This window comes from Mesoplodon bidens, assembly GCF_964165515.1.
Source record: "Mesoplodon bidens genome assembly, contig: HAP1_SCAFFOLD_326, whole genome shotgun sequence".
Lineage (NCBI taxonomy): Eukaryota > Metazoa > Chordata > Mammalia > Artiodactyla > Ziphiidae > Mesoplodon > Mesoplodon bidens.
Genome location: NW_027671423.1, coordinates 247,687 through 260,559, shown reverse-complemented (window position 1 = coordinate 260,559; position 12,873 = coordinate 247,687). Strand labels below are relative to the sequence as shown.

At 42.6% G+C, this 12,873-nt stretch overlaps 1 protein-coding gene across 4 annotated transcripts; it reads right to left on the bottom strand.

Annotated features, from left to right (window-relative positions):
- Nucleotides 1–237: 237 nt before the first annotated feature.
- LOC308611411 (U3 small nucleolar RNA-associated protein 25 homolog) lies at nt 238–7,952 on the bottom strand. 4 transcript variants are annotated; one of them, XR_014014897.1, is made up of 5 exons: nt 7,216–7,952; nt 5,845–6,027; nt 5,596–5,708; nt 3,729–3,800; nt 238–1,003 (listed from the first exon to the last, which is right to left on the bottom strand). XR_014014897.1 is itself a non-coding variant. In XM_081260205.1 (4 exons), the coding sequence occupies exons 1-4, from the start codon at nt 7,237–7,239 to the stop codon at nt 3,791–3,793; spliced, it is 330 nt and encodes a 109-aa protein (XP_081116331.1). In that variant the 5' UTR covers nt 7,240–7,952; the 3' UTR covers nt 2,624–3,790. The 4 variants fall into 4 exon arrangements, 3 of the variants coding, with proteins under 3 accessions (XP_081116331.1, XP_081116330.1, XP_081116329.1); XM_081260205.1 differs by lacking the exon at nt 238–1,003 and having other exon boundaries at nt 2,624–3,800; XM_081260204.1 differs by lacking the exons at nt 238–1,003; nt 3,729–3,800 and having other exon boundaries at nt 5,450–5,708; nt 5,845–6,024.
- Between the last annotated feature and the right edge of the window lie 4,921 nt (nt 7,953–12,873).

The following is a 12,873-nucleotide window of genomic DNA, read 5'->3' as shown; positions in this document are numbered from 1 at the left end:
CATGGACATATATACACTACCAAGTGTAAAACAGATAGCTAGTGGGAAGCAGCCGCATAGCACAGGGACATCAGCTCGGTGCTTCGAGACCACCTAGAGGGGTGGGATAGGGAGGGTGGGAGGGAGACGCAAGAGGGAGGAGCTATGGGGATATATGTATACATACAGCTGATTCACTTTGTTATACAGCAGAAACTAACACACCATTGTAAAGCAATTATACTCCAATAAAGATGTTTAAAAAAGTATTAAAAAAATAGTGTATATATGTCAATGCCAATCTCCCAATTCATCCCACCACCACCCCTTCTCCCTTGGAACCATACATTTGTTCTCTACATCCGTGTCTCTATTTCTGCTTTGCACATAAGATCATCTATACCATTTTTCTAGATTCCACATATGTTAATATATATTTGTTTTTCTCTTTCTGACTTACTTCACTCTGTATGATAGTCCTGTTTTTATTTTTAACATCTTTATTGGAGTACAATTGCTTTACAATGTTGTGTTAGTTTCTGCTGTATGACAAAGTGAATTAGCTATTCATATACATATATCCCCATATCCCCTCCCTCTTGCTTCTCCCTCCCACCCCTCTAGGTGGTCACGACGCACTGAGCTGATCTCCCTCTCAGAGACAACCTATAGGCGACTCAGGGGTCAAGCAGCAGATTGGACCACAAGACCTCTAAGTTGCTGCCAAACTGGGGATCTGGACCCATTTCCTAGTTTTGCTTTGAAATACACCTGAAGAAATGAAAAACAGGTGGTCGCCAACTTTCAGAGAATTGAAGTCTGTTTTCTTGCCAGTTATTTTTCTGCCACCATCAGTTTCCATAAACCCTATGAGGAGACATATGTCCTCCCTCATTCTTACAGATCCAGTTGGGTTGGAGATGACGGAAGTGATGGCACAAAGCCAGACACGTCTTAGCGCTCACTCCGCACTGTCACCAAATGGCCAGGCGTCAACCTTGAAGCACAGTCTCTATGCTGGTTCCTGCAGAGACAAGAAGAAAGAAGAAAGAATAGGCAGAGCCTTTGGACTTCAGGACTTGTGATCCCATTTTTGTCCTCTGTAGCCGTTAGGACTTGGCAATACAGCCTGAGGCCAACAATACTGCCTGGCCTCAGTGGCTGAAACAAATGAGGGATTTAGGTTTTCACAGAAAAGTGTGAAGAGAGACCATGCAGAGCTGGGATGCAGCTTCAGGATATGACCTGAGAGCCAGGCTCCTTCTGCCCTTTGGCTCCACCATCACTTCTGTGTTGCAGGCAGGAAAAAGGGAAGAACAAGAGGAAAAAGTGGTGTTCCTACCAGTTTCAAAGAGCTCTCCTAAGAGTCTGCCCCAAGGTTAGTGCTCTTTTCCCTGGCCACACCCTACCGCAAGGGGGACTGGGCACTTTGTCACCCAATAAAATCCAGGGTCCTCTTACTAGGGAAGTAGGAGGCGAGTACAGGGCAAACAACAGCAGTCTCTTCTACTTTCTCTCATGTCCCTCTGTCAGGATAGTGGAGATTGTACCCCGCTTTCTAAAGATGAGAAAGCTGAGAGGTGGCCAGGAGGACCTGCACAGAGCCACAGTGGGTTGGTGGTAATGTTGGTGTCAGCACCCAGCTCAGGGCCGGTTTTGAAAAATGATGAACACAAAAGGCAGAAATCCATGAACATCTGTGGGCAAACAGCAGCTGTGAGCCCAGGGCCATCTCTGTGGGGAGTCAAACTGACAGATGAGAGGGGCTGCAGGGTGCAGTGAGAATGAGGGCTGCAGGACACAGGGCTCCATGTCATTCCCTGGGTTGGCAAGAGCTAGACAGCTTTGGCCTTGGCTCAGTTGGGAGAACAGATGGGCAGGAATTCGGCACAGCTTCCAAATCAGCCAAGCAGCAAAGACTGCCTTCTTTGCCCTTGTCAGCTGAGGCTACAGCTCCCACCAGTCCCAGCCAGCTGCAGAGGCCCAAGCCTGAAGACCATGACAACTTGGCCCGGCCTGTGCCATGCCCCGCCCACTGTGGGAGCCAGGAGGACAAGCAAGTGCAGGTGTTCCGCCCAGCAGTGAGGGTGACACCTAGGTGGAGCTGCCCACCAGGTTCAGATTTCTCTGTGCAGGGCGAGCAAGCCTTGTAGCAATCCAGTCTCAGCCCTGACTCCTTTGGCGCATAGGACTCTTAACTATTGAGACAGCCAGCCCGTTTGATTGACGTCCAGACCTCTGTTCTTTCTCATGCTCTCACCTCCCACAGGAATGATGGCAACGTGGCCAGAGGTGAAAGGCAAATCCAGGAATTATACCGAAATGCAAGCAATGCAGAGAGAACTCCTTCCCACATCTGAAGAAAGGAGGGTCCTCACAGAAACAAGGCAATCGATGAGGGGATAGGAACGCGTGTTCAGCTCAGAAACAGGACATAAAATACATAGAATTTTACTGCAGCTCTGGCTAGAGCATATGGTATAAGAGGAAGAAATACAAGTCTTTAGAAAGAAATGCACCTTGTGCTGTCAGCTAGACGTGGTAGGTTCATTCTCTCTTTCTCCCTCCAAAGACTACATGAATCTTGGATTATCTGTGTATCTACTCCCAATTCACTGACTCTGGTATTAAAAGCAGACTGAAATTTGTTTAGAATTCTACTTAGCTAGAAAAGTTCTTTTTTTGAATGAGACTGAAATTTGTTTAGAATTGTTTAGCTAGAAAAGCCAGAAAAGCTTTTTGTGAATGGTGCAAGGATGACTACCATGACTCCTTTAAAGAGAGAAGCTGGGAAAGAGATGGGAAGGAGAGGCCGGGCCGGCTGTGAGGGCCCCACCCCCAGGAGGATGCTCCCTGAAAGCAGCAGTCTGTGCAGTGCCCACCACACCCCTCCTCCGTGAGGCTCTGGCGCCCTGCAGCCACCTGCAGGTTACACGATGAGGCTCTTCCAATGAGTATAAAGAACCCCCAACCCTGCTCCCTTACCCCAGGACTTCTATAATCTTGAGACCCTAGACTCATCAAAGCTACACTCTGCAGCCTGAAGATCTGTCCACACAGCCAAGGGAAGGCTGGGCAGGAGGCAGCCAGCAGGCTCTCACACCACCTGCCTCCCCTCCTTCCTCAGTGGCTCCCACGAGGGCACAATCAGGGCTGGGAGGCTTCATGAGCCCCCCTTGGCCCTCTGGGATGTGAGGAGTCAGCAGGGATTCATACCCATCCTGCCGGGACCATCTGCACTCAATTATAAGCCCTTTGGAAGCCAGCAGAGGGCTGTTAAGCTGCCGCTGGTTCTCTATGATTAGCTAGTTCTTGTCTTTTGAATACTGCATATGGTGCAGCCAGCTGCAGAAAGCATTCATGACTCAAAGCTTTTTTCCCCTCAAAGAGAAAAGTGCTAAGTTGTTATTACTATGGGAAGAAAAAAAAAAGTTTAAAACTCTTACTTTCTGGTTAAGTTCCTCTTCCTACCTTAAAATTCTACCTCTTCCCAGGATTGGGACCATTCCTTTGTCTGTTTTCTACCAGCACTATATAGGTACTTGCTTGCTGAAGATGAGCCTTGCTAAGAAATATCAAGATTGTGTATAATTCCAGCTCAGGTGTTGTTATCCGTGGTCCAGTAGACCCTCTTCTCTCCCTTATTTTGTGTGAGAGACCTGACGTTAAGGCATGCTTTTGATGAAACCACTCCAAAAAGTCAACTCTTTGCAATCAACTCAGGAGCCAGCGCCACTGCTGAGGCTTACCTTCTTTCCCAGGTGCTGAGCCAGGAACAGAAGCAATACTGCTTGGTTCGCACTTGAAACCCTCAGTGTTCTCTGTAGGCGAGAAGCAGTTAGCTGGCTACAAGCTAGCATTAAAATCAGTAGGGATGCTTAAAAAAAAGACATGTATTTCTGGGGCTATACATAGACTTGAAATCCAGGCTCACATGTGAGTGGAGGTCCAGAGAAGATGGAGATTTGAGAGTCTTGTGAATAGTGATAATGAAAGCCATGAATTAGCTACAATTCACAGGGAAAAGAATATGGAAATAGAAGATGGGGGTAATCAGAGTCCCTTCTTCCTCATATCTCTGAACTAGGCAAATAACTCGTTTCTTTTCTCATAATACACAGGCTCTATGGTAAACACAGCACAAATATGCCAATAACCACAGGGCACTCTATGGATAAGACAATTCTTTGTAGAGTGGATACATGTATAACTGATTTGCTTTGCTGTACACCTGAAACTAATGCAACATTGTAAATCAACTGTACTCCATTTTAAAAATATATATTTAAGAAAATGTTCTTTGTACCATGAGTTTGGCTGGCTTAAGCCTATAAATTTGCAAAACTTTAGGAACCCATCTATATATGGAATGAATAGTTCTACTCTCCATGTTGAGAGACAAATAAAAATGCCTATTTAAATATCTAGCAGGAAAAGTACCCCAAAAGTGATTTCACTTTTTTTTTTGATGAGCAATTTTAAGCATGTCCAAGAGGAAGAAAATCTGTACCAATATGGGTTGTTCCACTGAGCCTAATGGGAGCCACATGTCTATCTGACAAGGGAGTTACAAGTTTGGAAAGGGAGAAAACAAAAGGAACCCTGTGTTGTTAGTCTGAAATTGGAGGTAAGGTATAAATTCATGGTTTTCAATATATGGATACAGAAATAAATTTAGATGTCATGGGCACATAGGTATGTGTATACATATACACACATGCAGATATTCCCAAACTCTGACCACTGAGATGGCCTGGGACCAGTGGCTCCACAACAGTACTGGGTACACTTAGCACTCAAATCTTCGCTTTAAGATAATTTTCCACTAAAGCAAGCAGGGCTGGAATAGGGAAAGTACAAGACAAACTTGGAATGTCTTATAGTGTCAGAAAATAAAGAAATGCCCAAGTTAAAGGGGGATGTGTCAAGACGACACAGGAGCCAGCTTGAAGGTGTTCCTGCTGGCCACATCAGAGACCATTTAAGCATCTAAAGGAATAACGATAATAACCAATTACAACCCACTGAATACAAACTGAAGAATCCATACTTGTAATATTAATATAAATTAATAAAGGGGGAATAAGTGATTCTATAGTGGAAAAGTCTGGCAAGCACCACCTTAAACAAGTGGTCAGTTAGTGTCATAATGATGGGACAGGTGGAAATCATGCACCGCTTGAAGAGATGCAGCGAGGAAGACGCAGCATTGCTTCTATGCTGCTCCTGCCAAAGATGCATAAACTAAACCTAACCTAACCTAATCTGACAGGAAACACCACCCAAAGTAACTGGCCTGTAATCTTCTAAAGTGTCAACGTCCATTACTCAGCCATGAAAAGAAATGAAATTGAATTATTTGTAGTGAGGTGGATGGACATAGAGACTGTCATACAGAGTGAAGTAAGTCAGAGAACTATTGGAACTAGGACAACACACCATTTCTCTGGCCTTCAGTGTCCTCCTCTGTCAATGGCATGATTGGATTCAGTTATCTCATTTCATTTCGTAAACAGTAACTAAGAAAGCCAACGTGGAATACAATTCTAAATTTGAATGCCCAAGTAAAATCCCTCTCTGTGACCCCCAGGGATCCAATGGGACAGGGGAGGGTACCTGGCATCAATCACTGAAGCTAGGTTTTCAGGTTCCATCCTCGGGAAGACATGTGGGAGCTGCACCAGGACATGACTGATGCAGCCTGTCATCGGGACGTTCCTCACAGCCACCTGCCAGGTGTCAGTGAGAACATTAGGAAGTGAGCTATCCCCATTGTTGACCAAATGCTGTCCTCTCCTTCTGCCTCATGACCCAAACAATACACAATACTTCATGAAAATTCAGAGAAAGAAGGAGAGAACCCACCTGGCCTTGCACATTGACGCAGTACTTGTTGAACACAGAGTTGATCTGGGCATCCTGCAGGGCCCCAAACAGCAGCGTCTGACGATAGTACTTGGACCGATTATTGAGGTTCCACATGCGCACTCGAGAAAAGTCCACCCCATGTGAGTCCAAGGGCAGTAGGTTCATGTGGCTCATCAACTGCTTTGAGCAGAAGTAATACTCCATTAATACTTATTGAACACTTACCTGCTGGGCGTTGCTAACCTCTCTATAAGCCCATCATCTTATTTAACCCCATGAAGTAGATACTATCATCTCCCAAATTACAGCAAGAAAACAGGCTCAGATGGGTGAGTGACTTGCCCAGAGTCAAGCGAACAAGAAGAAAAGCTCAAACTGGCCACCTTGTGGATCTCTCAAAAAGGATCAAGATGCGACCTATACAGAATATTTCTTTTCAAGGAAATTCTGAAATGCCACTCTGGTCACTCTGTAAGCAACTCAGTTCCGGACTTGGACAAGAAGGGAAATGACACGGAAAACAGAGCTGCTGTCCTTCCATGACTTGGTTCCCAAAACGTTAGAAAATTCCCTGAGTGACTACATGTGCCTTTTGCTCAAAATAAAGATGACTCAACCATCGACATGCCTGTTCTATTTTAATCATATTTTTACCTTGTAATGTATATTGAAGGGTCACAAGTACCATAAGTTTATTCCCTACTTTATAAATAAGGACTCCCCTTTATCTGTCCCAAACTTACTCCAAGTCCTGGGGTTGTAGAAAAGGTAAATGCTCACATGCCTTATAAAAATAAACCTATAGTTCTGTGATGAGGATTGTTCCAAAGCACAATCCTAAACCCCAAAACATTGCAGAGTATGTTGAGAGGGAGAAAAAAATTATACTACAAATTACAGTAGGGGGACAAAAACATCTTACGTTTCTCTGTAAAACATCACAAATTAAGAAATCATGAGCAATGTTTTCCCATCTCCACTGAAGACCAAACAAAAGAGAACGAGCATAAATAGGAGGAACTATTTTAGATAAAAACATTCCTGGTGAGGAGGGATTTCAATCAGTCAACCAACCAACCAACCAACCAACCAACCAACCAACCACACTAAACTGGTCTATTACTAGAAGCAACTTTTAAGGGGAAGAAATCTTTTCTGGAGATTTGAAAATGTTGACAAGAATTTTAATCTTTCTGGATACTTTACTGACCAACTTGTGGGTAGAAGAGGGGACAACATTTCCCGTTTTCAAATTGGAAAATGTGGAATATTTCCATTTCCAAGCTGAGTTTTAATCTGGACTTTAATAACCATTTCAGACTCAAACCACTGAGCTTCTTGTCTCTAAATGTTAATGACCAGCATTACCAAGACATGCTCCCAGTTCTGCATCAGGTAAATGTCAGCTTGATCAATGATGAGAAGCTCAATACAAGACAGAAAGTCAAAATCTCTCTTCTTCTCTCCTTCTCCACCAATGATGGTCCTCAAGCCCAGGGGGGAGGCAATGAGGATGTCTGACGAATAGAAGGGGGCATAAAGTCAGATGCTTCTCTGCAGTATTGCCACCCCTATACACAAAACAGCCAAGCACACATCAGTTCATGAGTCACCACCAAGCCATTAGCTTCCACCCTCTCCAACTGCAGCCTCCCCTTGTACCTTCCACATCTTCCCCTTTGCATGTAATTGTGCTCAAACTGCTTTAATTATTAAAATCATCATCGTCATCATCATCATCCCTCCTTTGCATCTACGGTCCCTTCTAGCTCCCACCCTCTTCTTTTCCTTCACTGGCAAACCTTCCAAAAAATTATCTCTACTTTAAAATCTCCCACTGACTCCTTAATGTACTGCAATCTGCCTCTGAGTCTCAGGACACCACTGAAATGACTCTTGCCAAGGTCACCAACAGCTCTCAGTTACCAATTCAATGGCACTTTAGTGTTTCTTGTCACGAATGCATAAGCACACCCTCCTTGAAATGTTCTTTTCCTTACTGGTGGTTTCTATCACTTTAACACTTACTTCTATTACTGACCTGGTTCTTATCTATTTTTCCATATTCAAAGAGCTCTTCAACAAATCCCTGGATTCACCCACAAGTTCTCTTTCACTCTACATAAAGCTTTGGATAAGTATATTCACTAATTATGGCTTTAACATTATCATCACAAAAATTTATATTTCCTGCCCACATCTCTTTCCTAAGCAACAAGTAGCAGTCTGTAAAGAGCCCAGATCATATGTGAAGGAGATTCACTTGCTAATCTTAAAGCATCTACCAGAGGGGCAGAAGTTGGCTGGGACTCTCTCTGGGGACAGAATGCTGGCAGATGCCATTTTTACAAATTCCCTCTACCTTGATGGCACTGGTGGGTGCCACTTTTTTGCACTCTCACTCTAAGTTGCTAACAGTGGTGGTGGGTGAGTACCCCCTACCCCACGGCCCTGCACTGCCTGTGTGCAGCACTGACAAACATGGACAACGAGCAGCCACGCCTACCCCATCTCATGCCACTCGCGGGACATGACCTGAGGCAACAATCGCATGTAGCCCACACAGGGGACACTCCTTGAGCACCAGGCTCAGGCAGATGGGGGTGGGACTGCATTTCTAGACTCCATGGGAGTGAAACAAACAGAGAGAGTTTATAAGATGACCAAGAACTAGGAAAAAGTTAAAAATACAGTTCATCTCCCACACAGGGCCACTCCTTCAAGACGGGGCAGTAACTGTTTTGCATAATACACAGAAACAAAGACAGAGAGTCAAGCAAAATGAGGAAGCAGAGGAACATGTTCCAAATGAAGGAACAAGATAAAACCCCAGAAAAAATATTTAATGAAACAGATGTAAGTGATTTATCCGATAAAGAATTCAAAGTCATAGTCCTAAAGATGCTCACCAAACTTGGAAGATGAATGAACGAACACAGTGAGAAACTCAAGAAAGAGACAGAATATAAGCAAGTTCTAAACAGAACTCACACAGCTGAAGATTATAATAATTGAACTGAAAAATACACTAGAGGGAATCAACAGCAGACTAGATGGTAGAAAAGAACAGATCAGTGACCTGGCAGACAAGGTAGCAGAAATCACCCCAACAGAACAGCAAAGAGAAAAAATATTTTTAAAATATGAGGACAGTTTAAGGGAACTGTGGGACAACATCAAGTGTACTATCATCGGTGTTAAGGGGTCGCAGAAGAAGAGAGAGAAAGGGGCACTAACACCCACATTATAGGGGTCCCAGAAGGAGGACAGAGAAAGAAAGGGGCAGAAAACTTATCTGAAGAAATAATGGCTAAAAATGTCCCTAACCTGGTGAAGGAAACAGACATTCAGGTCCAGCAAGAACCAAGAGTCCCAAACAAAATGAACCCAAGGAGATTCATACCAAGACACATTATAATTAATACGTTAAAAGTCAAAGGTAAAGAGGGAATCTTAAGCAGCAAGAGAAAAACAACTAATTACAGACAAGGGAATCCCCATAAGAATATCAGCTGATTTTTCATCAGAAACTTTGTGGTCCAGAAGGAGATGGCATGATATGTTCAAATATGCTGAAAGGAAAAAACTTCCAACAAAGAAGGAAGGAAATAATAGAAGTCAGATGAGAAATACTGAATAAATGAAATGGAGACAAAAAAAAGATCAATGAAACTAAGAGCTGGTTCTGTGAAAAGATAAACAAAATTAACAAACCTTTAGTCAGACTCAATAAGAAAAAAAGAGAAGGGGCCCAAATAAAATCAGAAATGAAAGAGAACCTATAACTGACACTACAGAAATACAAAGTATCATAAGAGACTACTACGAACAATTATACACCAACAAGTCAGATAACCTAGAAGAAATACATAAATTCCGAGAAACACACAATCTTCTAAAACTGAATCATGAAGAAAAAATGTGAATAGATCAATTACTAGTAATGTGATTGAATCAGTAATCAAAAAGCTCCCCAAAAACAAAAGACCAGGACCAGAGAGCTTCATGGTGAATTCTACGAAATACTTAAAGAAGATTTAATACCTATCCTTCTCAAACATATTTCAAAAAACTGAAGAGGCGGAAACACTTCCAAACTCATTTTATGAGGCCAACATAACCCTGATACTGAAACACCACAAAAAAAGAAATGTACAGGCTACTATGCCTGATAAACACAGATGCAAAAATCCTTGACAAATTATTAGCAAACTGAATCCAACAATACATTAAAAGGACCATACACTATAATCAAGTAGAATTTATTCCAGGGATGCAAGGATGGGTTGACAAAGTGGGTATAGAGGGAACGTATCTCAACCTAGCAAAGGCATATACGATAAACCCACAGCTAACATCATATTCAGTGGTGAAAAGCTGAAAGCATTTCCTCTAAAATCAGGAAGAAGACAAGGATGCACACTTCTGCCACTTTTATTCAACATATTATTGGAAATCCTAGCCACAGCAACTAGGCAAGAAAAAGAAATAAAGGATACCCAAATTGGAAAGGAGGAAGCAAAACTGACTATTTGCAGATGACATGATACTTTATGGAGAAAACCCTAAAGACTCCACCAAAAAACTGTCAGAACTAATAAATAAATTTAGTAATGTTGCAGGATACAAAATTAACAAAAATCTGTTGTGTTTATATACATTAATAATGAACTATTAGAAATTAAGAAAACAATCCATTTACAATAGCATCAAAAAGAATAAACTACCTAGAAAAAATCTAACCAAGAAGGTAAAAAACTTGTACTTGGAAAACTACAAGGTATTGATGAAAGAAATTAAAGATGACAGAAACATGAAAAAATACACCATGCTCATAGATGGGAAGACTTAGTACTGTTAAAATGTCCATACTGGACACCAAGGGGGGAAAGTGGGGGTGGGGGTGGGGGTGTGATGAATTGGGAGATTGGGACTGACATGTATATACTAATATGTATTAAATGGATAACTAATAAGAACCTGCTGTATAAAGAAATAAATAAAATTCAAAAACAAAGTCCATACTACCCAAAGAAATCTACAGATTTAATGCAATCCTTATCAAAATACCCATGACATTTTTCATAAAACTAGAATAATCCTAAAATTTGTACAGAGGATCCTGGGGATTTGTGCAAAGGATCCTGAATAGCCAAACTGATTATGAGAAAGAAGAACAAAGCTGAAGGTATAACACTCCCTGATTTTAAACTACACTACAAGTCTACAGTAATCAAAATTGTACGGTAATAGCACAAAAACAGACACAGATCAACAGAACAGAGAGCCCAGAAATAAATCCATATTTATATGGTCACTTAATCTATGACAAAGGAGACAAGAATATACAATGCAGAAAAGACAGTCTCATCAACAAATGGTGATGGGAAAACTAGACAGCTACATGCAAAAGAATGAAACTGGACCACTAGCTTACACCATCTACAAAAATCAACTCAAAATGGATTAAAGACTTGAACATAAGACCTGAAAACCACAGAACTCCCAGAAGAAAACATAGGCAGTAACTTCCCTGACAACAGTCTCAGCAATATTTTTTTGGATCTGACTCCACAGGCAAGGGCAATGAAACCAAAAATAAACAAATGGGACTACATCAAACTAAAAAGCTTGTGCACAGCGATGGAAACCATCAATGAAACAAAAAGGCAATCTACTGAATGGGAGAGGATATTTGCAAATCTAGTAAGGGGTTAAGATCCAAAACATATAAAGAACTCATGTAACTCATTATCAAAAAACCCCAAACAGGGCTTCCCTGGTGGCACAGTGGTTGAGAGTCCGCCTGCCGATGCAGGGGATATGGGTTCGTGCCCTGGTCCGGAAAGATCCCACGTGCCGCGGAGCGGCTAGGCCCGTGAATGGCCTGGGGAGGGAGACACGATAAAACACATTTGGTCAATCAGTCTTACTGAACAGAAGTCCAGTTTTTCGTCTCACTGACACCCAATGATCCTGTATCCCCAGATAACTCATTTTTCTGAAGTCAACACATTCTCCATTGCTCGTGGAGATCGCCCTGCCCCTAGCCCTGTGCCAGGAGCTCCTGACTTACAGGAGTTCCTGTCTGGCCTGCGCCTTGCTGCCCTCAAGGACTTGACTGAGGCCTGGAGAGAATGATTTACAGGAGGAAACAAAAAGCCGATAATAGCAGTGAGAAGCCCTCCCATCCACACAGCACTTGTCCAATTTCAGAGAGCTTTCATATCCACGATCTCATATCATAGCCATAGATAATCAAAGGATAGGTAGTTTGGTGCTGACCAAAGTCAAAATCAGGACACTGCTCTGTCCCAACAGGGAAACATATTTGAAATCAGGACTATGAACCCTCATGCTCATGGTACTTGTAACTTCTTGTTTGTCTCTTTTATCTGCAGGTCCAGTGACAACTTTCTTTGCCAGGGGAGATGGAAGTGGGCTGTTAGATTGGTGCTGAAGGGAAGAAGTTTGGAGGGAGGGCCCCAGGTGGGCAGCCTACTTCCAAGGGAGTTACTGAGCCTTCTTTTTCCTCCTCCTCCTCTTATACAGATCCAAGTTTGGAATAAAGAAAGCTGCTTCTCTGAGAACACTTACCAGTGCTCAGCTTGGTCCAAGGATAAGAAGAGAGTCAGAAACAAGTAATTCTGAACATGTTAGTGGAGAATTCTCCTAAAGTCCCAAGCCAAAGTCTGTTTCATTGTCTGGGTTGGAAAGTGAGATAGATTCATTTATGGATTTCTGCCAGCACTCTCAGGAAGAGGCTGGATGGCTTTGGGGTGTATACAGACATGTATGCATACATGTGGTGGAGGAGACTGTCTGATTTGAGGCATCTAGGAGGAGACAGATGTGTGGGTGCACACACACCTTCCCCAGAGTCTTCCCAAATCAGTAGCTGAGGTGTCGGAGCTTTCATAATTAGAGAGTCATACCTTTGGATTATTTATGGCTCCCTGTCAACATATCTTGAATACATGTGCCCTTGTTACCACGTATATTATCACATAAATTTCAAAACTCAAA